The sequence below is a fragment of the Amblyomma maculatum genome, chromosome 8 (assembly GCF_055883805.1).
Source record: "Amblyomma maculatum isolate TAMU_Amacu chromosome 8, ASM5588380v1, whole genome shotgun sequence".
NCBI classification, from domain to species: Eukaryota; Metazoa; Arthropoda; class Arachnida; order Ixodida; family Ixodidae; genus Amblyomma; species Amblyomma maculatum.
In genome coordinates this window covers 102,417,531-102,444,566 of record NC_139351.1, presented here as the reverse complement: position 1 = coordinate 102,444,566, position 27,036 = coordinate 102,417,531, and the positions used below count along the sequence as shown (strand labels likewise).

Genomic DNA, 27,036 nt, shown 5'->3' with positions numbered 1-27,036 from the left:
TGCCATGCAGACTAGCGTCAGGTCGCGTTATACCTGCTTACAGCTTTCAAAGGCACATTGCATAAAATGGTACATATAGTTCTGTGAAAAATTTAGGGGCAAAAAGTGTTGATGTAAGTGCACCCGAAACTTCATTCGACCGTGCGCGACAGCACTGACGAAGGCGCGCGCGCTCTCGCGCGCACGCGCATTATTGACTATTTTATTGCTCATACACGATAAATCAGACGCTGATTACGGCTTCTTCCTATAAGCCATAAGGGGTTAAATATCAGGACCTGCCGGTTGCAACCGATGCGGGCGGAGCGAAGAGCGAGCGCGCGTTTCCCTTGCGCGTGAACGGCTGTAGCGGAGGAGCAGCAGTGGGGCGGGGGCGACCCCACCGAGGAGCGGCGGGCGGTGGAACCAGACCCCATTGGAGAGGCCGTAAGAGAAGAGAGAAACGCGCTCTCCCTCGAGACCGGCCGTGGCCGAAGACGGCACACTTCTCACTTCTAGAACACTATATTGGTGGAAACGCGCAGTCGTTTCAGATAATTTCCATGGGCGAGTCTGCATCTATTAGTGCCCGGTAAATGGTTAACAGAAAAACGCTGCGCTTTGAAATGGGAGTTTTTTTTAAGAAGCATTTACCATGCATGCAGAGCTTCTGGGTCATACCAGTTGCGAAACTCCGCTTCAAAAAGTGACCGAAGTTTGTGCGCATTTTTCGGGTGTCTATAAAATGTCGCGCCATCTAGAAGCGTTCAATACAAGCTTTTTGCTATTGCCGCCATTGCCTTCTGGAAATCAAATTTTTCTCTCACCTTTTCCATCTTAGCTAATTATATGGCTGTTAACCTAATAATTTCTGCCGCTGCAAGTCTTCAAAAAATTTTATTTTCTATAATGGTTGTGCATTTATCAACAATCAGAAAGTTTGAAATTTGGATGCAGTTTCGTTTAATGGCCGCAGGTACCGCCACCAGTAGTAAACACCCCAAATTTGACCAATCAAAACCGCCGTTTTTTTTTATACATGGACCCTAATCACCAGTGCCCAGTTATTGGGTTTAAATGTTTTTCCTCCTCATCATCCCTATGGGATGTTTCGCAACTGGTCCCATGCATGTACTGCGATTGCGTCGTCTGCTACACGACCGCCGCGGCCCACAGCGGGCAAGATACGCACTGGCCACCAGCTGCGGCCGACATCAGCAGACCCGGCCTGAAAGAGAACCGCTCGAATCCAAGCTTGTTTACTAGGGGCGCCGGACGGTCATATGATCGTTCACAGACCTTGAACCGCGCTATCGCCACCGAAGCGTACGCGGGGCGCCCACAAAGCAATACCGTGTCACAGCGCGCACACGCGGAGAAGGCTCGAACAGGCGGCGCGCTCGGATACAGCTAGGAACAGGATACAAAACGCAGCCGATCATGGACGATTCGAAAGGTACGGCGACGCATCACATGTCACGAGGGCATTCGAGCGCTTTCATCCTTTTCTGCAACCGCGTCCCACTTACATAACCGATTGCGTGCGTCCTTCAAGCAACTTTCGCTTACACAACAGATGCCTGCTTCAAAACGGGCGCGTTGCTCGGGCCGCCCGCGAATGCTTCTTGTCATTTATGTTGGCGCGCTCCGAAACCTGTTTGCGTGTCGGCGGTCGCCCTTAACGAGCCTTTCTCCGCTTTTGTTGCTACTCTCTTCCGGGGAGAAAGCGCACGCAGGACGCAAGGCGTCTACGCCCGAAAAGCACATTTTTGATTTACACTGTAACGCCGAGTGCGGTTTTCACGACGAAACCAGTTCGTTTCATGAACACCTTCCGCTACAAGCTCACCGGAGAATGCACGTAGCAACAGCCTGTATATTAAAAAAGCAACTGGTGTGCCACTGCTGTATACATTTGACCATAGAAGCAATCACTTCGAATTAAGTCGTCATAATTAAAGGATTGTGAGAGGTGATGTTTCTGGTGTGTGTGTGTGCGTGTGCGTGTGCGTGTGTGTGTGTGTGTGTGTGTGTGTGTGTGTGTGTGTGTGTGTGTGTGTGTGTGTGTGTGTGTGTGTGTGTGTGTGCGTGCGTGCGTGCGTGCGCGCGCGCGTGCGTGCGTGCGTGCGTGCGTAAAAAATTTACGTCACTGCAACAGAAATGTAACAATTTTTTGTACAAATATTGGATATCTTGTATACAAACAAGAAGTTCAGAAATCGTCTGCAAGAGATATGCTTAAATATGCTTGGCAATTTGCACTAAATGGTTTTTTTTTTTATTATTATTATTTTTTTATAAGAGGCCAATGCTCACCACTACGAACAGCCTGAAAACAAAATCATGAACACGGAGTGCACACAGAATGAAATAGTCATGCTTTGCATAACAATAACAATAATTCTTCCTCTATTTTCATGCCTAAATATACACATAAATGTTTGTCTTTACACGTTCTCTTATGTGCAGGCAGCAACAGGAGAGACATGGCAGCCCAGCTGGTGTCAGCAGAAACCGTGGAAGGGGTATTCAGCATGATCTCTGTGTACCTCAATGATGATTTGGTCAACCAGATTGGTGGTGTTTTCGTTTTTGATGTAAAAGGTATGCTCCATATCACTAGCTTCATACAGCTCTTTCAGCCAATGGCTAGTATGTATTCAGGAATAATGCAAGAAGCACTTAGTTATCTCAGCTTTTCTGTGGCTGTGTAAAGATTTTGATATAGAAATTTCTAACTATAGTGTGCCTTAACCTGCTTTCCTATTCTGTAGCATTTATTTTTTGTTTTCGCGATGTTTATTGGCTCAGGGCATAAAAATGCTATGAAGGATAAAGGGTGTGGTCAAATAAATGAAAAAAAGGTTGGCTGATGCAATGAAGTCGAGGAGTGAATGATGATGTGGTCCCCGTGTCCAAGCGGCATATGACAGGATTATTGGGGGAGAGGCCAGTTGCCACCAGGTGCCGGATTTCATGCACGTGTGGTGGTTACATATTGGATAAAATTAAATTTGGTTTATTGTGCACACATTGTAGCATTGTTTTAATTCACTTTATGTGCGAATTTCTTGCTTTGTTTTGTATTTAGTGACAGGATATCGTTAGCAGTTTTTATTCAGGACTGCCTTCATATTAGCATGGCAAATATGGATGATGACTTTCTAAGAATGAAAAGAAATTTAGAACCTGCAACGCAGCCACTAGCTGTCTGTGGTGAATTTGTGGAAGTTAAATTATTCATGTTTTCTGTACATATATACTGTGGTTTAATGAAAGTAAACTGAACAATCCTTAATGTGTTAGCTTATCTGTGAACCGAGCTTTACAGACTTCATTTAAAAGGCTACTATTCATTAATTGGAAGCCTAATAATAATTTATCTTGACTGCCCATCCCAGGTGAGCCCACTAAGTGGTACGTCGACCTCAAGAACGGCAAGGGTTCCGTCGGCAAGGGAGACCCTCCTCAGGGCAAAGCCGACGTGACCTTTGTCATGGAGCGTGACACATTCATCAAAATGTTCACGGGGAAGCTTAACCCCACTAGTGCCTTCATGGGTGGAAAACTGTCCCTCAAAGGTGACCTGCCTATGGCGATGAAGCTCGACAAGCTCATGGGAGAGATGCGGTCCAAGCTCTGATCTGCCAGTGCACAAGCACTACATGGACATTTTGTTGGTGTCACTGGTCGACTGCAAGGCACGCAGTGAAACTTTGGACATTTTCCACGGCTGTGCAGCAAACATGATATATATGTTGCTGATAGCACCAGACACGTAAAAACATGTGTATCTACAAGAAATTAAGAGTGGAAAAATTTGTCTGGAAAGGCAAGCAACAATCTTTTTGAGAATAAGTTTTTCTTTGCTTTGTCATATAAGACACATCTTGCAACATTTTAACAGACAAACCATGAGGAACCCGATATGAGCAGTAGCAAGCTCAGAACGCAACAACTGTGTTTTGAACACAAATGATGCAGGAGTAACATGAGTAAAAAGTGATAACTTCGCAGATATTAATGCAAAAAAAATGTTCAATGCCCATCCAAACCATGAATCAATACCTAGGACAGGAAAATTACAAAACATCTAAGCTTATTCGCTAAAAGCTACCTTTTGAAAGAAGTGCAGGCATGAGACTTATCTATTTCTGAGATAGCACGTGCTTTTATTCTTGTTTCTACTGTCCAATAGTATATTCTGAATTGTCCTTTATGAATTCTGGGAGAAGATAGCACAAGTACAAAAAGCAACAGTAAAAACACAACTTGCTAGTCTGTTTTGCTTATGGCATTTCAGCCATAAAAATGTTTAATAACAACTAAGTAATTCAAACTCGTCATACAAAGCAGTAATATATTACACTTGAAGGATATGTTATAGTATTATTTTTGCACCATATTTAGCCTAACCTGTGCTCACAGTACAAGAGTGGTTGTACTTACAATAAAGTGCTGCAGCCAAGTCTTAGAGCACAGTTTTGCTTCCACGTTGCTAGGAAAGTTTTCCAACTGCAGGGATCAAATTGCAAAAGCCTTAGAGGTGAATAAACCAAATGTCCTGCTTTAGAAGTTGGAATATTTGGGTCAACAAAAAACAGCAAAACCTCTCAAACAAAAGAAACAATTATAAAAAGGTGCAGAAATTCTAATCGAAAACCAGCATTTTATACTCTGCATAAATAAAATGAATGGTACACGTATACTCACATGTCTATCAGCTATAATTGAATGATGGCCTAGAAGTCAGTAGTTTGCAGTTGGTATCGGCCAGAGCCCTTTTTTAAGAGGAAGCCCTGGACATTTAAGGCGTCGACAATGGTGGACACGGATGTGGAGAGTATTCCACATTGCTGCTCGGCTAATATCCGCAGCTCGCTTGTGGTGAAGATGCGGTTGCCCGTCCTCCGCGATTCCTTAGTGAGGGCGCTGACAAGTGCACGCGCTTGGGCTGGCTTGCTCATGCCGGAGCCATGTTGGGATCGCCGAAAGTCCAGGCCACCCACTTCGTTACTTTGTGTGTCCGCTATGCTGTGCTTCATGAGCTAGAAGCAAAGGGATGCCACCAAAGTTGTAGCGTTAGAAGTGTTGTGAGAGGAGCTAGGACTTGTTTGATACTTTCTGCACCAATTTTCTTAAGAACACTCTTATCCCCATTTAAATTCAAAGTTTATATGACGTGGTAGTCATCCATAAATTTTGCTCTGCTTAAGCATGTTTTGATTGATGGCTTATCGGGCAGCTGGTGAATTCTTTGCAATAACACACCAAATTGGTGTGTAAAAAGCATCTCTAACCAAAATACAGACAGTAGTGCCAATAATTCTGACAGCACAAAATAACATATCTAACAAAACCAGTAACATTTACAGAGAAGACGGTAAAATCATGTCCCACTTTATTCTGTTAATTTATCATGATTTTGGAGTAAAATAATGATTCCGTCTGTTGTTACTTCCTTCGAACTCAATCACTCCAGTCTAAGTGAGCCATGACACCCTGTTTTGCAACAAAACCGTTTATTGCATCTTATCGTGATAAAAGGTGGATGCAGAACAAGAACTTTAGCCGCATAACAATCTGTGAGCCCTTTTGTAGAATCTGTTCAATTTTCATTAGAAGCTACGATGGCTTGTACACAAGGCCACATTTATGGGTGAAAGTGAGAGCACTGCTTATGCAGTGTGATGAGAGCTTATTGGTGATGGCATTCTTTTAAGTGAAGGTGACCTTTTTGTGATTAGGACGACTCTATAAGGTGATTATAAGGCAGAGGTCTCTAACACAGCAACACGATGTTGTAGACCATAGCTGACACTGAATGGCTAGATAGTTCTGGCATGCCTGTCAGGGGAAGTTCCACTAGTGCAGCAGACACTTTCAAGACGAATGTTCTTAGTTTTTTTTTTTTTTTTTTTTGCAAGCAGGTTGGTTGTAAACTCACTCAGCATAAACATGCTTCCCAGATAATGTTTTTCGCAGTGCCTGGGGTTGGCATGATGGGCGCATTAAAGCTTCTTTGCTCTGTGAATTAGGAGCATTTGACAGTTTTTCTCTTTCCGCTCAAATGAAGCGCAGTATGTGAGCTTAGTGACCTTTAATGGAAGTCTGAATACTTGTATGGTTCGCCTTGACAGCATCAAACAAACTGGTCATTGTCGTGAATCTGATAGTCATAGTATCCATGTATAATAAGATAGATATTGCTCTTTAAAGAGCTAACTATAATTGGGCTAAGAATTTACAGCCACATCCTATAATATGTGGCGCAAAGACAGCAAACTGTGTTTTTGACAGGCAAGGGTCACTACAACATTGACTCTGTGACATCAAATTTATATGAAGCTGGCACTAGACTCACTAATATGGCTAGAAAAAAGCAGTGAAGCCATCAAACACTGACTGGAGAGCGAAACAAAGGTAAGACACTTCGATTATGTAATCCGCCCTGGCAAAAAATCCTGCCATTTTGGAGGAGTAGGAAACATACGTAGGCCTATTTGTTTGAGAGACCTAGGCACTCGGCATGGATCCACTCAGTTGGCAAATGTATTATGTACATCTAACCATGCCTACCAGAGTGAGAAATATAAAAGCGAACCATACTCACGCATATGTCTGCATCAAGCAGGAAAAAAATGAGTTATCATGCGTGGACTCAAAAACTATACAAAGAGTACCAGCATACCCCTAATCTTATATAGTGTTATCTTTCGTATTGTAAAGACATTACTTAGCCATGACAGCACATATTTTAATCCCATCACACAAAAATAAAGCGAAAACTCCTCCTTGCCAAAGTACATGGGTACTGAGTGCAGCTGACTGAATATATTAAAATAATCAAATTTTTTGCAAAACCAGGATGCAGCACAGTTAACTCATATACTCTCATTGGCTTTCTCTAAAGCTTAGCTTGTAACAACCGATTCAGAAAAAAAAAATGCAGCAGCAGCAAAAAAAATATCCTGGCCTAGCCAGTCTAACTTGTTACTAAACAGTCGTTGCAGCATGTGTGTACACGCTCTGATACAACAGCAGCCAATGGCAAAAAATATCGCTGTAAGTGATTCAATGTTTCTGGCAAACTGATTACATGAAGTCAGCAGCTCCTGATGCTGTGAGCTTTGTTTAGCGTCGGCAGCTGATCTTGCAGGCTCTCCTAAGAATACCGTGTTCAAAAATAAGTGACTTATGAAAAAGGTAAGCGAAGGTCTAAGCACAGAACCCTTTGAAAACTTGCTCACATGAAGAAAAAGGCTACGCCCAGGTGGTTAGTTCATTCTGGAATGGAACTTGGAGGCTAACCAAGAGAGTTCTACTCAAGTTGAGGACAACCCAGAGGGCTATGGAACGAAAAATGGTAGGGGTAACATAACCCCTTAACCGTTTCGGACGAACTGCGCTCGTCCTTGCAAAGCTGTCCCCAAACCGTTTTGAACGACTATAGCTCGTCCTCGCTGAATACCTATGTTCTTCCCTTCAGCGTTTCGAACGAGCAGCGCTCGTTTGTGGTTTAGATGGCATTTTGCTCGACAGATGGCAGCACTTACCTGTTAATATCGTTTTTTTCTACCACATAAACGTCTTTTACGTATGGCAACATAATAACCGAAATCAGCACTAAAAAAATAAGCAGTTTTGTTAAGAAATTCATTGATATAACAAAGCGGTGAAGGGGTTAAGAGATAGGAAGCATGCAGAGTGGGTCAGAGAAATAACTCAAGTTACCGACATTCTAGTGGAAATTAAGAAGAAGAAATGGGCATGGGCAGGACATGCAGTGCGAAGAGAGGATAACCGATGATCGCTTAGGGTAACAAACTGGATCCCAAGGGAAGGAAAGCGTAGCAGGGGACGGCAGAAAGTTAGGTGGGCGGATGAGGTTAAGAAGTTCGCAGGGGTCAAGTGGATGCAGCTAGCACAGAACCAGGTTAAGTGGAGAGATATGGAAGAGGCCTTCGTCCTGCAGTTGGTATAGTCCGGCTGATGATGATGATGATGATTATGGAATAGAACAAATAAGAAAAGATTACGATAAGGTTTGCCTAAACCATGAGCTTTTATCACGCTGCATGTAACTTGGCAGATTTGCACGACGGCACAGCACACAACTGCAAATTAAGCATTACAATGCAGCAAAGCTGCACGTTGTGTTCAGAACTAGCCGTATGCATTTACATATGTTGGCAGCATCTCTCATATAGGAAACCCAAGCTCAAATTTCGCCGCGCGACGGCAGCGTCACATTCCTGGCGTGGTGGCAAAATGTGAAACGATGGGGCTTCGCCGGAGCAGACGCTCTGGTAGCTTCCTGTGCACGCGCGGCGATCGCGTTGCACCTGGCGGTTATTTGGCGATACAAAAACGCTTCCGCTCATGCGAAACGGATGTACTAAGTAGCATTGTTCCATGGGAAGCCACAATAGTAGGCGAAGCGCCAAAAGACGAGGCTCACGTGTGAAACTTTGCAGATTCTTTTGGAAGCGTGTCCGCAAGACCTGTTTTCCAACCGCATGACAGCGTTCTGAGAAGTCTCACGTTCTTTGTGGAAACGAAAAGAGCCAATTTCCCCTTTCTTCGTGAACTCAGAAATGTTGACAGTTGACTAAGACGGCTTGGAGAGGCATTAAAAAAGTACAGTGCTTTAACCCCATGCGCAAAAAGTGAAGAGGATGGAAGATTATCCTACTCTTCGCTCCCCGCGTGTCTAGTTTTGCCGATTTTTTGTACTCTCTCCCTGCTTTGTGAGTGCACTGAAAGCAACCAAATAAACAGATGAGACGTCCGCGATCGAGACTGATGTGTGAATGTGCTCTAAGTGTCCACAGCTGCCTTTTCATTTTTAGATTGACCAAGAAAATATCTAGGAACGAGGCCTTTTTTTTTTTCGGGAGGGAAGGGGGGGGGGGGGGAGTTGGAAAACATGCCTTGCTGAGGCGCTTTTTACAGATTTACAAATTGGCCAATAAGTGAACCAATTATTATTATTATTATTGTTAATAATAACGAAGATATGTCGGAAGTGCAGTACAAAAGTGATCTAGCTATGACTCGACTGACACTACTCGCACGGAGCCCCCCATTCGCGTCACAGGGTTCGTGACTGCAAACCAAATATTATCATAAATGAAGCAAAACCATTTAATAAGAACCGAAATAAAACACTATGAAGTACAAGCTTGGATTTCACTGCCTTCCGAGCCAGCGAGCTGGTTATGTTGCGTGCAGCGCACGGAGCACGCATGTGCTTATGAGATTGCTAGCGTTCTTGTCTTTGAAGAAACACCTCCTTCGGACTATATACTTATTCTTCTAGTGCAAGATTTCCTTTGGTAACTTCGTAATAATAAAAAAACAAATCCGTATATAGATCGCATGCTACATGCTAAAACGATAGTCAACGAGCGGGCCACTTTATTTCACAGTACTGATGATACTTTAGCAGTTTTTAAACATATTATATGCGACAATATATTTACGTAGCAGACTTACCTCGAGATGCACTTCCTACGTTTTGCTAACGTGGGACGCATTCACAATCAATATTTACTCATCCCCGTCTGCTCTACAGTGCAGACGTGAATAAAAAGTTTACCGCCTATAATTAAGTATTCTTCATAAAACTACGCGTCAAGTTGCCCAATCAAGACGGAATGCAGGTGGCATGTCGTGATGCGCCTGCGGGGGCGCGTCAAGGCGCGTGCTGATGCGAGAGAAAGCACACGGCGCACGCCGTGAAGGCAAGCGAGCTGAGCCGGCGGCGTCCAGTGTGTGCTTTTCTGTCCGCGCGACAAAGCAGCGCGAGATGTCTGCACGTACGCGGAAGCGAGCGAAAGCAGAAAACTTGCACGGGATGCCTAGGTGGTGCCGCCGCGCATATCCCCAGTTTCTATTTTTCCGTCAGAGATGGCGCTCCCTGTCAGGAGCAGCAGCGCCGCTCGGCGGTGCTTTGGAAGCCTATAGTAGCAGGTCGTCGCAAGCAGTATTCTTAGCCAAGGGAAGGTTCCTCAGAAAATTTTTGTGTCAACGTCGTTGTGACCTCACTATATGTCGATGTTGTCGGAGGCTTCACTATGCTTAGACTATAATGCTGCCATCTTTGCAGATTCCGAAAATCGTGATAAAAGGTGGATATAGAACAAGAACTTTAGCCACATAACCTGTGAGCCCTTTTGTAGAATCTGTCCGATTTTCATCAAAAGCTACGATGGCTTGTACACAAGGCCACATGTACGGGTGAAAGTGAGAGCACTGCTTATGCAGCTTGATGACAGCTTATTGGTGATGGCATTCTTTTAAGTGAGGGTGACTTTTTTGTGATTAGGGCGACTCTATAAGGTGATTGTAAGGCAGAGGTCTCTAACACAGCGACACGATTTCATTGGCACATCCCTGGTTTCTATACTTCACTTCTTTTTTTCCTGCTGTCGACCATAGTTGACACTGAATGGCTAGATAGTTCTGGCATGCCTGTCAGGGGAACTGATACTGTTTGGCTAAAACCGAATTTCAAGGAAATAAACTTGATACAGTTTCTCTATCTGGTGTTTCGCAGTTTAAACTGAAAAGTGCAACCTATGTAGACAAGCAATATTTCCCCATCCTCTAGACAAACAACAAAAAAAAAATTGGTGTACACTTAAAGGATGCCATTGAGCAGGTTGTTTTAAGGAACCAACAGTCTGCAAGTCCAAGGTAAATGTATAGGGATATCATAATTATTTTTAGTGTTTTGTAGTTGATCTTGACCAGAATTAGTCCTGTGAAGATTTTAGAGAGAAAGAATATAAATGCAAAGCGGAAGAAAAAACAACGCGCCGATGGTGGGACATCCGCCACTATGAATGAGGTGATTACAAGGTGATTACCCTCTCAGGTTTTGGCTACAGTCACGTATTGTTTTTCCTTCCGATTTGCATTTATATTCTTTCTCCCTAAAATCTTCACAAGACTAATTCTGTTCAAGATCAACTACAAAACACTAAACAAAATTATAATATCCTCACACCTTGGACACGTAGACTGTTGGCTCCTTTAAATGTATCACAACGAACCCCTCATTTCCCTTCCAATTTTCTGCTTAATACTATTGAGAAGGGTGTGACGTGGCAATGTTAATGGCTCCCAACTGCGGCTGCCCTTGGGAATCTTCCTACACATACATGCACTTTGCTACTCACTTATGTAGTCAACAATTCCTTAACTTGTGCAGCAATGCCTCTGTAACCTTATACATATCATATGAGTATTCAGTCATCAGTTACCTACCACTTTATGTCGCAGTGCTTGCAGAAAAATTCAGCAAGTTTTCAAAATGCTATTGTGCAAAATGATCTATCGAAAGGAGTCAAACGTACTGTAAAAGCAAATGACCTTAATATATGTATTCTTAAATACCACTGATGAGAAGGATGTTTGCAGTATTTCTGCATTTTAAAATAACAGCAGAGTTTATGATTACAGACAACATTCAAATTATCCTAAAAAAAAAGCCCGTATATTACGAGATTTTTTTCCCTATTTAATCATATCAGATTTCCTCGTGATATTATATTATATGCAAATCCAAATGAATTTCAGCCGAAATTCACAGTTCCGGCAAACTTATTAATCAGCGCTATCTGCATCTTGCTTGGAGCAAGAATGGCGCTTTCTAGCGATGGTGTCGGCTGACTGTTTTAATGGTTTTGATTTCACAATGCTGACCCCTCAATCCTCGTGACCGAAATGAGGTCGATAGCACCGATGTAGGGATGGAGAAAGGGTCACTCCGCACGTTGTCCGGGTCTCTCACGGGCCTCTTAAGCGATACTGGTCATGCACTACAGCAGAAACGCGGATGCTTGACTGGCACCCCCAAGGTGTGCATCAGTTGCACTTTCAAGAAATGCGGGATACCAAGTAGTACATTCAGAGGTACCGAAGACGAGTTTCTACTGAAAGATGCCTCTAAGAAGGGACTCTAGGCAGATGATACACGTACCGGATGACAAAAGTTGCGAAAACCCCGAATGTGAAAACACTTCCTGGATGCACACTCTATGCGCCTGTGCGCGGTACTAGATGCAAACAGGTGCATGATGGCCGGCAGCTCGTGCGCTGCTGTCCCGCATCCGGGCTGGAAGCTCCCTACTGGTTTTTAGAACAACCAGAAAGCCATGTGGCTTCTGTGACTGCCAGGGTGAATGTGAGCTGCTCTTCTCCTCATGGTGACATGTCGGTGTGAGAAAGGAGCGAACTAGCGCCACCACATGAAGGTTCGAGGCACTATTTAATGCCTAGTGTGGAGTAGCGTTAGATGTGAAAGTGCAGAGTGCTTATGACTCGCAGGGTAAATGCGAAATGTAGTGCAAATAAATACTTTTGCCGATCTTTCCTCGCTCGCATTATAGGCAGATGAAATCGTTTTTCTTCCGTTTTTGCTATGACGATACTATTACACTTTGTATTATATGCGGGTTCCTACAGTATGCCTATAAAAAAATGTCATTGATTGCATAGCTCCCAACATGGTTATGTCATATGGTGTTGTGGTGTCACACAATCCACCAACCAATTAATAAACGGCCATGTCACCTGCCAAACGCAATTTCTTGCTCATAGCGCAGACAACACTGACACTGGCTTTTTCCGAAAGACAAAGTAGGCAACATTTGTGTACACCACCTCGATGATGTCAAGAGCGTCCTGGGCAGTGCACTCCTCCCTCAGTTCAAGCCTGGCCCTGGCCTGAGTGAGCCGGATGAGAGACTCCAGCTGTCGAGTGGTGATGGGAACACAGTCTGCCTGTCGTTTCTCACGCAGGTAAAGGTAGAACTTCTGCAAGTGTGATGCACACTCGCTGCTCAGCACTGGCTGAACATACCTGCGGTGGTGAGGGAAACAAAGCGAATGCACAGTCACAGCAAGAATGACCAGAATCGCAGCTATGTATGCAGCACATTAGTGCTATCGCTGAAGGCAATGCTAAGGTGACTGTCAACTAGTGAGAAAAATTATGACTCATTGAATGAATTTACATGCACAACATAAAATGAAGTGCAACAAAAAATTATCGGCCACACTTAAGCTCCGCTTTAAAGTGTATGACGCGATTGCGTAAACAACCAGCCCACATACAAAGCCCCACTTTAACCAAGCCGTAAGAATGTGCCTGCGTGGCCTAGTGGTAACGTGAAATGTATGGGTCCTGGCAGGATGATTCTGATATCACCCTCCCACCCTTCCATATGAAGGAGAGGTCCGAGTTGGCAGCTCCTGCCAAACGTAACGTCAAACAACCCTACGTCAAGTCAATGCACGACCATATCAGCTGCCAGCTACCGGCTGCCAGCGGCATGTTCGTGATTTTTTGTTCACAACACCGACGGCAGATTTTCGATGAATGGGGAGGGGGAGTGAGGGGGCCTTTAATGCTATCAGGTTAAAAAGCAGGCCTAACCATACTGTATAAATCTTTAACTGCTGACATCGTGCCAGCTCACCATGAATTTCCTGAAAAGAAACATGAATGATGCCTGCACTTTCACTTTGCGTTATCTTCATTTAGGCTATGTGCACACAGTTCGCACTCACTAACAATAGTCTATCCTATGCTCTAAAACAACATGCAGGCACATGAACAAACTAACTGAATGCAGTTTGAGGAAGTAGAAGCGTGAAGCATTTGGATCTAATTGCGAGCAAATTGAAAAAGCATGAACAAAATAAAACTCATTAGATAAAAGATTATAACAACCTACAGCATCTTTGGCGGCAAAAGCTTGCTCAAAAGAAATGGTTCATCACCCAAGCGCAGATATAGATGAATTGTCACTTGCTCTCATGACAAGCAAACGAATCCATACTTCGTCCACATTTTCGCATAACTTCCACTTAAGATGTCACAAGCAACAGTTGCATCCACCCTCTTGTAAAATCAATAGAAAACAAAAAGCAGAGCTCAGCTCGAATCTAGGAAGTATGGCAGCATGACTTATGTTCACAATATGGGAAGGTGCAAAAATACACAATAATAAATAAAGTGTAGGAAACAACACAGTGAGTGAAACCTACTGTCGTGCATAAGTGATGTACTTTCGTAGCAGTGCAGCAGGGACCGGGTCTTCAACAGGTCCACGAAGCCTCTCCACAAGTGACTTGCACACCTCAGAATCCAGAGGACTACTTAACAGCTCAACGTCAGCTGCTGTTCCCTCCGACTGCTGCCGGCGTGTCAGGAGTGAAGTGGATCCTTGTAAGTGCATCGACATGACGTGCTCTGACAGACGCCTGTCAAGATCCTAACAAGAAAAAAAAAGGATAGAAACAACAGAAATATTGTTCATAAACAATAAATAAATTTGTTTACAGGAAAGGAAAGGCACAGTGCCTGTTGCATTTTTTCCATGGACATCTGAACCGCTCTGTAAGGTAAAGGAGGAGAGTGGGAGTGAAAGTGGAAAGATAAAAACAGGTGCCATAGTGGAGGTCTACTGAGTTAAGCTTAAAATTGTCAATACATGAACACTGATCTATCACACACATCTGCATCCAAAAAAATTTATAATTTTTGTCGTTGCACCAGAGGTAAGTGCTAGCAAAAGACATTTTGAGGGATACTTAAGCTCCATCTTTAATTAAATGTATGATGTAATGCAGTACACTGAATTCTGAGGAGAAAGCAATGACATGCACTGCTACCAATCACACTAACTGCGTGCAAGCACAGTGAATGCTGGTTAGACTAAGCGTCCTGTCTGCATGCATGCATTCCACTTCCTGTACAAATCAGATCACAACCGGAAACCTCATACACCTCTTGGCGTGCCCCTGCATCAGCCCTGGAGCAAAACTCACTGCATTGGGCTTGTCCACCAGAATGAAGACCAGGTCGAAGCGGGAGAGCAGAGCACTGCCCATGCGCAGGTTTTCGGCCACCGTCTTGCCACGGTGGTAATGGCCCTTGACAGGGTTGGCTGCGGCCAGCACACCCGCTCTGGCTGGCAGTGATACCGTCAGCTCGGCCTTGGCTATGCTCACACACTGCTGCTCCATGGCCTCAAGCAGGGCCCCCTGTGCCGTCGACATCTTGTCCAGTTCGTCGATGCAGCAGCACCCTTTCGGTGGAAAACGGATACAGCTCTCAGCAGCAAAACTAAATTGCTTCAGTGTCAACATAAAAGGTTTGCAGTTTTACCAGATACATCTTACTGTTGACAACCACATGAACCTAGCTGCGGGTAAGGCCTTTTCCTTAGTCATGAAATGGTCTGAGTTCTCACTGCCAGCACTGTCCATCAAAATCATAAATAAATAAATTGGTTTATAGGAAAGGAAAGGTGTAGTATCTGTCACACTTTTCTGTAGGCACCTGAACCGTACCATAAAGAAAGGGAGGAAGGTGGGAGTAAAAGCAGAGAGAGAGAAAGTGGTGCCATAGTGGAGGGCTAAGGAGTAATTTCGACCACCTGGGGACCTTGCACTGACATGTCACAACACATGGATGCCTCTCCGTTTTGCCCCCATTGAAACATAGCCGACAGCGGTCGGGTTCGAACCCGGGTACTTTGGTTCAGTAGCCGCGTGTCTTGGAGCCCACCAAATATTGCTGCATTGAAAGTCTCAATAGAAACTCTTTTGAGAGCTTTTTGTGTGCACAAAGCTCGCTGCAATTTACCACTGACTCCAGCCATTTATTTGAAAACCATAACAAAATGGTCTATTTCTGCCAACTCCTAGGTACTATGAAGTTTCCAAGGTCAGTTTCTGCATAAGCTTCATTGAGAAGCAGAGAGCACCTTGCTTACCACTATGAATCTTCTCTATGAGAGGCCAGTGATAGCACTATGCCCATTTATATTACTTGACATGTTCTGGGAAGGAATGGTTAGCTGCAAAACGAAGACAGCACAATGCATTGTTTAAATGTCTTACAAGGCATCTCTAAAATTTAGTTGTTGTTTTTTTTGCCTATGCTGTATATTTTCATCTGTTGCTACTATGCACCGATAATGTTAGCACAAATATGAATGCATTTGCCAACAGGCGCTGTGAATACATATCTCCTGCTTTAAATGAGGTTCGGAACTTCTATGAAAGCAATATTTTTTTTCGTGCACACTGCAGAAATTGGTGCCTGTAAACATTCTAGAACTTAACAGTTCAACATCTGCTAGTTCTGTGCAAATCACGTCTTTGTCAAAATGTTGAAATCAGAAATAAACTAGTGAAAAAATGTTTCAGTGCAGAGCACAAGATGCAACAATGATTACACTCTCTTAACACAATGTAAGGCATATAAAATGACGATATATCCACAGCATTGTAAACTTGTCCAAAGAAAAGAAAATGACTACACACACAGTGCTTGTGACCCATCTTAAATCAGCACAAAACACAGGACAAAAGAACAGGAGGTGACACAAGCACTTAAAGATGAATCTGCTTTAAGATGAATCCAATCCAACTCGCCCAGTTTTCTATGCATGTGACCACTGTCCCTTTTTCTTTGCACTGCTCTTCAGCCGATTAAAAGATGAGCAATTAACGTATCTTCAGAGGGGTCAGCAGAAAAGGTACAACTGTGTTGTTGAAACAAACACTCACCCCTGTCTGCGAGGACCAAAGCACCAGCCTCCAAAGATGCCTCTCCTACCGATCCCCGACTGATGGAAACAGTGAGACCGGCAACGGAAGCCGTGTTACCACACACGAATACTCCTCGGGGTGCAACCCGGGCACAGGCATGGAGCAGCTGGCTCTTGCCCAGACCTGGGTCGCCGACCACCAGCACGTGGGGGTCACCACGCACGGGCACATGATCGGGGTCATCCGAGTAACGCCTCACACCACCAAAAAGGGCTAGAAGCAGGCCAGCCTTAACGACCTGGTATATAAAAAAAAAGAGAGAGGTGGCATTTGTGATTATGTTACTGTGAAAATGTACCAAAACTTGACAAATGTATTTTTTGTTGTGGATGCAGTCAGCGATGAAATGCAGTGATTTCTTAGGATTAAAGATCTTTTATATCAAGGTGACATTGTGTGCACATTGCTACTCTTTCCAGACCAAGAAATGAAAAAATGTTCAACATATTGGACGACATAATTAAAAGTGTGACAGCCATGGAAGGAAATCTAGTTCTGTAAGAATAAAAACTTTTTCACAGCTACTATAATTAAAAAGGCCCTGCAACACTTGTGTGCTACATTTTGGATTAATCCTTTATCTCATACAGATACCGGCTCAGAAACAATTACAAAATCAGTGCACTGGAACAGACAGTTCCTAAGCAAAGAAATTTCCAAATACAAGCAAACCGAAAATGGCCCCCCGACTCTTTTTTCCCGGTCCCTCTCTATCGCATTTCACTCGTCCAATGAGGCCATATGGCGGGACCAATCGAAACAGCCAAAGTATGCACATCACTACAACGTCGCGAAAGACGGCTTTTCATGGTTTTCTGGTCGCTGTAGCACATTTGTGCTAAAGTTGACGACCTCTCTTCCATGATTGAGACCGCATGGGTGCCTCGCAGAAGTAGAATGAGGAACAAAGAGACTGGGAGCAGGCAGGGGAAGGAAATATTTCTGTGTCGACACATAACCCCCAATTATTGAATTACTGTGCTTTCCATTTTCAATTTTTTTTATTTGTTTTTCACTGATCAACTATTCTATATTCGAGGGTATTTTTTCCCGATATTTGTATTCGATTCCCATTACAAAATTTCAATATTTGCACACCCCTAGCGTTAACATGTTCACTTCCGCCGTTTTGCCTACATTCCCTGCGCAGAATTCAGTGTCATATTTTTGAGCACCCAGCAAGACTTGGGTGACCTGAAATAATCAACAGTGCCTTGTGCTACAAATGCTGTAGTGAAAGGAACTGTGTTTTATTCAGCTGCCACAACATGCACACACTGACACTACCTAGACATTCTATTTTGTATGGAAAATCTGAGAAAATACAGGCACGCGAAGTGAGATCTCCGATTCAGTTCAGTTCAGTTTAGTCGTTCAGTCGTGTCCGACTCTTCGTGACCCCATGGACCATGTCATGCCACGCCTTCCGGTCTCTCACCATCTTCCCAACATCACATAACTTCATCTGCAGTGCCTCGAGGATGCCTCGAGATCTCCGATTAGCCACACACAAAATGGCTCTAGCTTTTATTTTGTCTTGGGTTTTGCAGAAAACACATCTGTGTAAGAAGTTCTGCTTCATGGCAACAGCAGGTATCTCCCGACCAAAGTGAGCCCATTCACAGGGTGAGATAAAGCGGCACCTGGTTTCCCTCCACACAGGTAGCCTATCAATACAGTCCCTTCAACAATCTGTTCGAGTAGATCAACCCTCCCACATAGGACATTTTTTCCCCTAGTCGTTTCCTTGTAAAGAATGATTAGGTGTTATAGATAATGAAATTCATTACGTAAAAAGTTCCATTTAGACTTTGGCATATCTCTGCATAATCAAAAATAAAGCCAGATGTTAGCCTTTATGATGAATCCTTCTATCCCCATACTTCGTTGTAGTCAAGAGCCACTGAGCTGTTGTCACTGTCATCATCAATGCTTTGCAAGCCATATAAAAATTCTGGATTATCACAATCCAAATCAATGTCACTGGCAAACAGAAGCATGTCAGTATCAGCACCCGTAACATTCTTGCCTCTACTCGACATCATGCTCGACTCGAAAATCAGCGGGCTGAAAAACTTTCTCTGCGTAAATATTTGCAAAACTAGTAGTCAACTACTGCCATCTCATGTAGAAAGAGCTAACTACTAATGAATTAATGACAGGCATCACATTCTAATATTTGCTGATAGCAATAATCTGTCCCTGAAGACAACGTCCCAGCAGCTTTTCTCACTTTTATCTTTTCACCCTGAATAGTGAATCACCGTGTTTGGAAGCGAATGGATTAAAAGCTCTGTTCTCCAGCAAATCCAGTGTCAGTGTTGAGAGTGAGAAGTCATGAGCATGACTCTGGAAGGTGGCAAGGCCAGACACTGATTGTTTGATAGGTCGTGTAATGTCACGACACCGCATGACATGGCAACTCAAGGTAGTTCCTTTGAGATGGAAGGGGGCGAGATGGGACTTGAACCCACCAGTACCCTTCAGCACAAATCAGTAAAGCTACATCTAGGACATGCAAGGACACTCGTAGGGCTTCGTTAAAGCAGAGCTTTATATGTATGTTATGTGGCTTTTTACATAGTGTGATAGCCTATAACTGTGTGCTGAGCATGTGTGAGATATGATCATCATCACAGTCAGCCAAACTGCACCCACTGCAAGCTGAAGGCCTTTCACATATTTCTCCAATTAACTTGGTCCTGTGCTAGCTGCATCCACTTGACCCCTGAGAACTTCTTACCCTCATCTGCCCACCAAACTTTCTGCCATCCCTGCTGCACTTTCCTTCCCTTGGAATCCAGCGTATTACCCTAAGCGGCCATCTGTTATCCTCTCTTCGCATATATGTCCTGCCCATGCCCATTTCTTCTTGATTTCCACTATAATGTCAGTAACTAGTTGCATGTGCACAAATAAGGTTCCACAGATGGCATCCATTAATGCTATCCCATTACACCTGTAAAGGCAGAGCTTAGGTGCTGCCCAAGTTTTTGCTAGCCTCAAGGCCTTCATAAGTGTGGTAATCAGTGCGAGCAAGATTCTTGCGGCAATAAAAAAAAGCCAGTGGGTTCACATTCACGTCAATAAGCAGCACAGCAATCTTAAAGCGCTTTTGAAGTACTTGCAGAGCTGACAACCCACATGTGGACATATTTGAGTGATGAAAGCTCTAGTTTCCCTGTGCGCTTTACAAATAAATTTCACAAACCTCCCTGTCCCTGCAAAGAGCCAAAAGTTGTAAATGTAGCAAAACATTTAAATCATGGTTCCAGGTCCAAACAGTTATATCCAAATATATGAGATGTAACGATAAAAAAAAATGCAGCATAGTGTACACTCCAGCTGCCACAAGGTTATGTCAAATGTGAGAAAGAAATAAGATGACTGTAACAAAAAGCTCATGCAGCAAACTGATGCACACAACCTTGCTGCATGGCTAAATATGAGTATACTAAAGGCTGCAGTTTCTTTGAAAGCTTGGCATAGAAATCAACAACTTTAGGCTTGTCTCCAAATGAACTATTGCAGTTTTGGTCTGTCAAAATGGACAGAGAAATCTATGATAGTACCACCAACTAACACCAAACAAATGCTAGCCTTTCAAGCTTACACTCAGCGTACACAGCCTGTTATGAAAAAAGAGCAGCATTTCTTATGAGGCCCTGCTTTGATGCCAAGTGAGTTACTGCATATATTAGTTCAATCATTTGGCATGTAGTGAACAGCAATGCAACTGACCTCATGACCATAAATGGCGGGGCACAAGGAATTCACCAGCAGACGAAACAAGTCTGGCTTGTCATGGATTGCTTCAATGGCATAGTAGTCGAGTCTCCCCAGATCAGGTCCAAGTGGCGTTGCGGCTACAACCGCTTCACGCTGCTCACCCAGAAGGTGGTTCACCACCAAGTGACAATCGACGGGGCCCGTCGCGTTTGAGGGAATGTCGGAACGTGCCAGCTCCACAATGCCTGTCACAGTCACCACATCACCGGGAACAGCTGCTCCAACCAAATCATCAGTCAGTTCGCAGTCAATTATTCGTGGAATACGGCCACCTTCAGTACCTTCCTCTAATTCCTAGCAAAAAAGAAAATGGAAGGCAACAACGTTTCACACACAAAAGAAATCACGATAAGGTCTATTCACTGTTGTGTAACAACAATCTCTCTCACTTTGCTAAGAAATGTCGTATGAGGACATGCCCGGAGCAATGTAACAAGAGCACTGCCGCGGTGGCGCAGCGGTTAGGGAGCTTGACTGCTGTGCCCAAAGATTCGGGATCGAACCCACGGCCGTGACAGCCGCTTTTTGATGGAGGTGAAAAGCTAGGTAAGCGCCCGTGTGCTGTGCGATGTCAGTGCACAATAAAGAACACCAGGTGGTCGAAATTTCTGGAGCCCTCCACTAAGTCTCTCATAGCCTCAGTTGCTTTGGGATGTTAAACCCCATGTGCACCGATATCATGCACTGCCCATGGATGCCACTCTGTTTCACCTCCATTGTAACGCAGTCGTCAGCAGTCGGGTTCGAACCCGGGTACTCCGGCACAGTAGACAGGCGTCTTAACCACAGCACCACCACGGCGGGGCTCTATAGATAAAGGAGTACTGCTTTTCTAGTGTTCAACATTTTATGCACATCATTTGTCAAAGACAAGAGCTGTACAATTTGTATCAAAGGTTACTGATAAATACTGATAACTTTTTCAAGCGAAGTTGTATGCATTGAATTATTTGAGATGCAAGTTCATGATCTGCACTGGAAATATCAATGAGTAGTGAAACTGCAGAAAATACAAACAGGCATTTCGCATGTTCAAAGCTGACATTGTTAGATGACTGTTGAAGTAGCTTTTCTAACACTGGCATATCATTTCTTCCGCACGCATGATTGTATCATTCTCCTGCATAAGAATGTTTACAGCATCATATCCATACAATCACCTATTTAACTGTTTAAGTGCCCTGTTCCATGCAAACAAATTCACAACCCATTACTCACAGTTCCTCTGCAGTCACCATTAGATTGTTATAACAGCCTGTAACAATATTCTTTAGCTCTTCAGAGCATTGAAATTTGGAACAGGCTTAATAGGTTAATAGGCTTAATAAGCTGGTTGGTAGGTTTTGGGGTTTAACATCCCAAAAACTTTGTGCACATCTAACATCAGGGCAATTTACGCGCCACTAACAGCACCTTCGACGTCCAGATTGGCAATGCACCAATAGGAATACATGTAAACAGAAGTGTTAAATGCATTTTTATGATTGCACAGTGCAAGTGTGATGTCAGCCCTTCATGAAGAAAAGCCCAGTACACCCTAAAACATATTGCAAAATAATGTAACTTCATTTCGAAAGTGTGGTATTTTTAAAATACCATGATGCTTGCATGTGGGGATCGCCACTCACTATTGGCACTGCACGGGAGCATGCCTCGGAGACAAAACATTCAGTTTTTCTCGTTTCACCTTGTACTTATTAATGTAAGCAGCTATTCATTCACAGTTAGTATGTACTTTGAAGAATATTGTGACAAAATATGAAGTGATTTTTAAAAGCTATATTTTTAAAAGCATGATAAGTGTGCTGAGAAGCCAGACATACCTTTGACAGGTGCTCTGAGAGCTGGTGTTTCTCTTAATCACAAAAGCTTCTCCAGAAGTCCAATATGCTGTTATGTGCACTCCACTAGTTCATAGTACGGTCGCTGAAACTGGGCAGCCTAGATTCTCTACCTGAAAGGCAGCTCTCAAAAGGCATGGCAAATGCTGAGCTTGCTCATGTGCAGATGGCGAAAGCAGCCGGGGTGCCATCTGGGGTGTCGTCTGCACTATCGTCTGCACGGTGCGAGCCACCGCAACGGCCAGATGTCATCTGCAAAGGTGGGCAGTTTGTCTTCGTTTGTTTGTCATGCCGTTTGAGAGCTGCTTTTCGCAATGAGCATCTAGGGTGCCCTGTTTTTAGTGCCCGTATTACTGAACCAGTGGAGCGCATGTAACAGAATGTTGGACTCCAGGAGATTTTGCGATTCGGAAACACCAGCTGGCAAAGCCCCTGTTAGAAGTATGCCCGGCTTCGCAACATACACTTTTCATACCATTCTAAAAATATTGATTGTAAGTGTTATTGTATACCATGTCACAGTGCATTTGAAAGTAAACTGTGAACGAACGGCTGCCTACATGAATACACGATGAAATGAGAAAATTGGTCGTAAAATTTTGTTTGAGCATCTCGATGCATTGCGCTCCAGTCCAGAGCAAGCTACCGAGTGACCCCCACACACAAGTATCGCACTGTGTTAAAAATACAGCACCTTTGAAATGAGGCTTTATAATGCTTCAGGGTACACTGGGCTTTTCTTCATGAAAAGCCGATATCGCAATTATGCTATAAAATAAGAAAAAGCTTTAGACTTTTACGAACATGTATTCTTAAGGGGCACTTTCCCACTCTGGATGCAGAAGTGGCCACCAGTGGCGCTGAACGCAGCGCCAACCACAGTGCGCCTTGTGGTGTGCACGTAGCCAATATAATTGAGCTGGCACATGCTGAATCAATGAATCAACAATCCAGCCATGTGTTTTGCTTTTGCTACTTTACGTTACATGTATACTAACTGATGTATATCGATTGTTTCCAAGTGCACGTTACCACCATGTCCAGTTATAAGCACGCACTAGCGTACATAAAACTACTTTTTCAGTTAGATTGAAAAGTACCTGAAGCCTCAGTGACTGCCAGTCAACAAGCTGGGTCAAAGGTGATGTCACTTGTTCCTGGAAAGACTTAGAACGACAGCCTCTTTCAGAACAGCCGGAGGGTGTCGTGAAGTAGCCGCCTGGTTGCATAACAGCTTGACTTGTGCCACAGCCAAGGCAACGGAAGCCAAGAGCGCGGTACAGTGGCTTCACTTCACTCGCACGAACAACTGTGCCACGGACAGCTACCATGCAGCCGCACGTCGTGCTACGAACATCCCGCAGTGGCATCACTGGCCCAAACCCAGCAATGCGGACGGTCAACTCTGGAAATGGGTATTCCGTGGCATCGTCTGTGCACTGTTTGTCGTGTTTTGTGAAAGCTTGGTGTAATGAGAGACCTGCAAGGAAAAGAAACAGGGTCACTACTGTAGTCAATCGCTGATTATAGCACGACTAACAGCTCTGACCTTCATCATGCTTGGCAATGAAGAGATGGAAACTAATCAGAAGTGGAGTGGAAAAGTTCCTCGGCAGAGTAATGATTTTTCTGAAACATCAACCAATTTATGGCTGTCCATGTTTTGAGATGACTGACGCACAACCTAAGGTAAAAGGCACAGGTGGCTACCACATTAAATTTGTACTATGACATATTCAGTATGGACGCTGTAGCTCCTGAATCTGAGGACAAGTACTTCAACTAATAAGCTTCGCAAACGGTGTGCATTTTATGACACGGCTTGTTCCACAATCTTGATGCCCCAGGCCGTCCCTGCTATGTACCGTCTTTGCCAAAAATAACCAGGCTGCTCCGAAGGCTGGCGGAGCAAGCACGCGGCCGTGTGGCGGCGTTGCGCTCCCTGTGGCTTATCGGTGCTCGTCAGCTTCGAGGGTACAACAGCTAACGTAACTTCGCACCCTCACTCTCGCCTGTTGGATGAGAAAAACTAGGCGCTGCGGTTTCAGGCGTGCGAAGCCTGGTTGTGCCCAGCGAGGGCGCTCAGTATAGCGACGGGCTATCCGCTCTGCTCGGCAACTGCGGAAAACAGAAAAACAGGTGATAGTAGACACGGTGCGCTCTTCGTTTCTAGGACGAGTATGTGCTAGGTTTGCCAGACAGTGTCGCCCTGAAATAAGTAAAGCCCCTGAGGGGCTTTAGAAATAAGGGTTCCGCGAGCGAGAAAGTAATCATGGGCATATAATGGGTAAGCGTGAGGAAGGTTTCATTTTAGTGCTTTACTTAAACCAAAACTTACCTACAAGCAAACGCAAAAATTAGTTGCAATCAATCATTGCACGTATTTTTAAACTGCTACCCCGAGGAGCTGACACAATTTCCAGAGAGATAAGGTGACTTTAAAGGGTTCACAAGCTTTCCCTATAGTTACGACCCGTAATGTGGCACTACGCAAGGCACCTTGAAGAAAGCATATTGAAATTTCGAGGTGCGATGCACAGGCGTATCAAACACACAGGAAAGCGCAATTCTGCTGGTGCGTTTCAGCAGCGGATTACAGAACACAAGCACGTATAATTATACAGCGAGAAACGCGACATATTATCTGCTTCAGGGCAGTTGCCAAAAAGAGCGAATAGCCCCGTCGTATACTGAGCGCCCTCGCTGGGCTCTACCAAGCTTCGCACACGTGAAACCGCAGCCGACACATCATGCGCGCCTAGTTTTTATCATCCAACGGGTGAGAGTGAGGGTGCGAAGTTACGTCAGCTGTTGTCCCTCGGAGCTGACGAGCACCGATAAGCCACAGCGAGCGCAACGCCGCCACACGGCCGCGCGCTTGCTCCGCCAGCCTTCGGAGCAGCCTGGTTACTTTTGGCAAAGACGGTACATACCACTTTTCGTCAATAACATATAACCTGCTACAAAATTTGCTTACCCAGTAATTTGAGTACATCGCAAGGTCGAAGTCTCAGGCAGTCTTTCAGGTCAGACCAGCCCTGCCTAACGCGTGCATCAGCCACAATCTCATCTATGTTGATTTCATAGGAGCTGCGGGACCGGTCGATGACACCCGCTGATCCCACTAGCTTGGGAATTTGTTCAGCGAAGTAAGCCTCCAGAAGCGTGAGCCGCTGCAGGAATACAGCGTCCGGTGCGATATCCCCGCTCGGGAAGTACAGATCCCAGCCAGGATACGGCGAATGAACGGTGCGACGACGGGTTGCGCGGTTACGGCCTTCGGGAGATGGTTGGCTGTCCTCCTCCTCGTTGTTATCGCCCGTGACAGCTGTGTTAACTGGACGCCGCCGATTTGCACCGAACCTCGCACCGCCGGCACGTCGTCGGAACCGCCAACGACCGCGACTAGGCCAGGAGCCGTGACTCATGTTAAGCGCCCAAGCAGATGTCCGTGCACGCTCAGAGCAACGGGTCACCGGAACATCGCTGCGTTCGCGAAGAAGATTGATAGCACTCGCGAAAGACTTGGAAGAAGTTTTGCTATAAGCTTTGTCGAGCAAACGAACGAAACCTGCCCCTTATATTTACTTCAGCACTCGGAGCGTCGCAACATACGACAACGAACTGTATTTACCGCGCCTATCTTGAAGGGCGGCTAAAACTATGACTTATACTGGCTAATAACATGATGATGATAATACCATGGCGGCATGACGCTCAATGGAGGCGCACTGTTGAGCGGCAGTGCTCAAACATTTGGATGTCTCCAAGGAGGTTTTGGGTGCAGAGACATCCTATAAAATAGAAGTGTCTAATAGTTAGTTTCCAGTTTCGTTCGCTTTCCTGCCTTCTTTCCGCTCCGCAGATGGGAGCTGAAACGAAGAGGCGTCCGTGTGCTGTGCGATGCTGAGTGGAGGTGGTGAAGGGCTGTTCCTGGCCCTACGGGGCTGGGACCAACGTTAGCTGGGACGGTAGGTCAACACCGCTTGCGGCGGAGGCTAGCCAGCCACCGAATATTTATCTGTTGTAGGCCATCATTGCACATCGCTTAGATGGTGGACGGCTGCTATTGCGGCATGCGTCTTTTTCTCCGTCTTCTTTTTCTTTTTCCTCTAAAATTTCTCTTCTGTCTGCACGAGGCAGCGGAGGAGAGGAGGTGAAGGGTGGCTGATCCTGGCCCTGATGGGGCTGGGACGCGTATTTGGGTTTGCTCGGTACGGTGGCTCCGCAAGGGACAAAGCAACAGAAGAGACGAAGAAAACGGGCTGTTCCGACTAGCATCTACCGCCCCCAGGAGCCGAGCAGCCTAGCGATTAGCGGCGCATGCTTTTTCAATGGGCGTCATGTTGGACGCGGCACTAGCTTGAGAGAGCCTATAATACTACTACTACTACTACTACAAAATAATAATAATACACAGTAATATCTCTCTGCTAATTACTATTATTATTATCATTATTACCATTAGTAGTAGTAGTAGTGGACACCTTCATCCCTTGGTGTCCACAGACACAAGTGTGACAGATACTGCGCCTTTCCCTTCCTATGAACCAATTAATATTATCATTAATAATTAAAACTATGACAATTCAGTGCCAACTTAGTGAAACAAGTCTTCCTCTATACTACTACTACTACTACTACTACTACCACTACTACTACTACTACTAATAATAATAATAATAATAATAATAGTAGTAATAGTAGTAGTAGTAGTAGTAGTAGTATAGGCTTTCTCAAGCTAGTGCCGCGTCCAACAGGACGCCCATTGAAAAAGCATGCGCCGCTAATC

General features: G+C 44.6%; 2 protein-coding genes across 3 annotated transcripts; one reads left to right on the top strand and one right to left on the bottom strand.

The window, feature by feature from the left end:
* Positions 1-1,220: 1,220 nt before the first annotated feature.
* LOC146182038 (hydroxysteroid dehydrogenase-like protein 2) lies at positions 1,221-4,448 on the top strand. Its single transcript, XM_084577040.1, has 3 exons — positions 1,221-1,435; positions 2,449-2,583; positions 3,381-4,448. The coding sequence occupies exons 1-3, from the start codon at positions 1,420-1,422 to the stop codon at positions 3,620-3,622; spliced, it is 393 nt and encodes a 130-aa protein (XP_084433166.1). The 5' UTR covers positions 1,221-1,419; the 3' UTR covers positions 3,623-4,448.
* LOC146182037 (DNA helicase MCM8-like) lies at positions 4,354-25,911 on the bottom strand. Of its 2 annotated transcripts, XM_084577039.1 has the most exons (9): positions 25,222-25,911; positions 23,345-23,724; positions 20,356-20,697; positions 16,573-16,852; positions 14,824-15,083; positions 14,041-14,267; positions 12,652-12,850; positions 4,693-5,027; positions 4,354-4,494 (listed from the first exon to the last, which is right to left on the bottom strand). In XM_084577039.1, exons 1-8 carry the CDS (start codon positions 25,670-25,672, stop codon positions 4,722-4,724), a joined length of 2,445 nt encoding a protein of 814 aa, XP_084433165.1. In that variant the 5' UTR covers positions 25,673-25,911; the 3' UTR covers positions 4,354-4,494; positions 4,693-4,721. The 2 variants fall into 2 exon arrangements, with proteins under 2 accessions (XP_084433165.1, XP_084433164.1); XM_084577038.1 differs by lacking the exon at positions 4,354-4,494 and having other exon boundaries at positions 4,588-5,027.
* Between the last annotated feature and the right edge of the window lie 1,125 nt (positions 25,912-27,036).

What these genes read in the sequence shown, in the direction of transcription:
- LOC146182037 (XM_084577039.1), bottom strand. Translation starts at nt 25,672, where the DNA reads ATGAGTCACGGCTCCTGGCCTAGTCGCGGTCGTTGGCGGTTCCGACGA. An exon ending in CGATGTACTCAAATTACTGG is followed by an intron (nt 23,725 to 25,221) that starts GTAAGCAAATTT and finishes TTTTCCTTGCAG; the next exon opens with GTCTCTCATTACACCAAGCT. An exon ending in CCGCCATTTATGGTCATGAG is followed by an intron (nt 16,853 to 20,355) that starts GTCAGTTGCATT and finishes TTTATATACCAG; the next exon opens with GTCGTTAAGGCTGGCCTGCT.
- LOC146182038 (XM_084577040.1), top strand. An exon ending in TTTCGTTTTTGATGTAAAAG is followed by an intron (nt 2,584 to 3,380) that starts GTATGCTCCATA and finishes TGCCCATCCCAG; the next exon opens with GTGAGCCCACTAAGTGGTAC.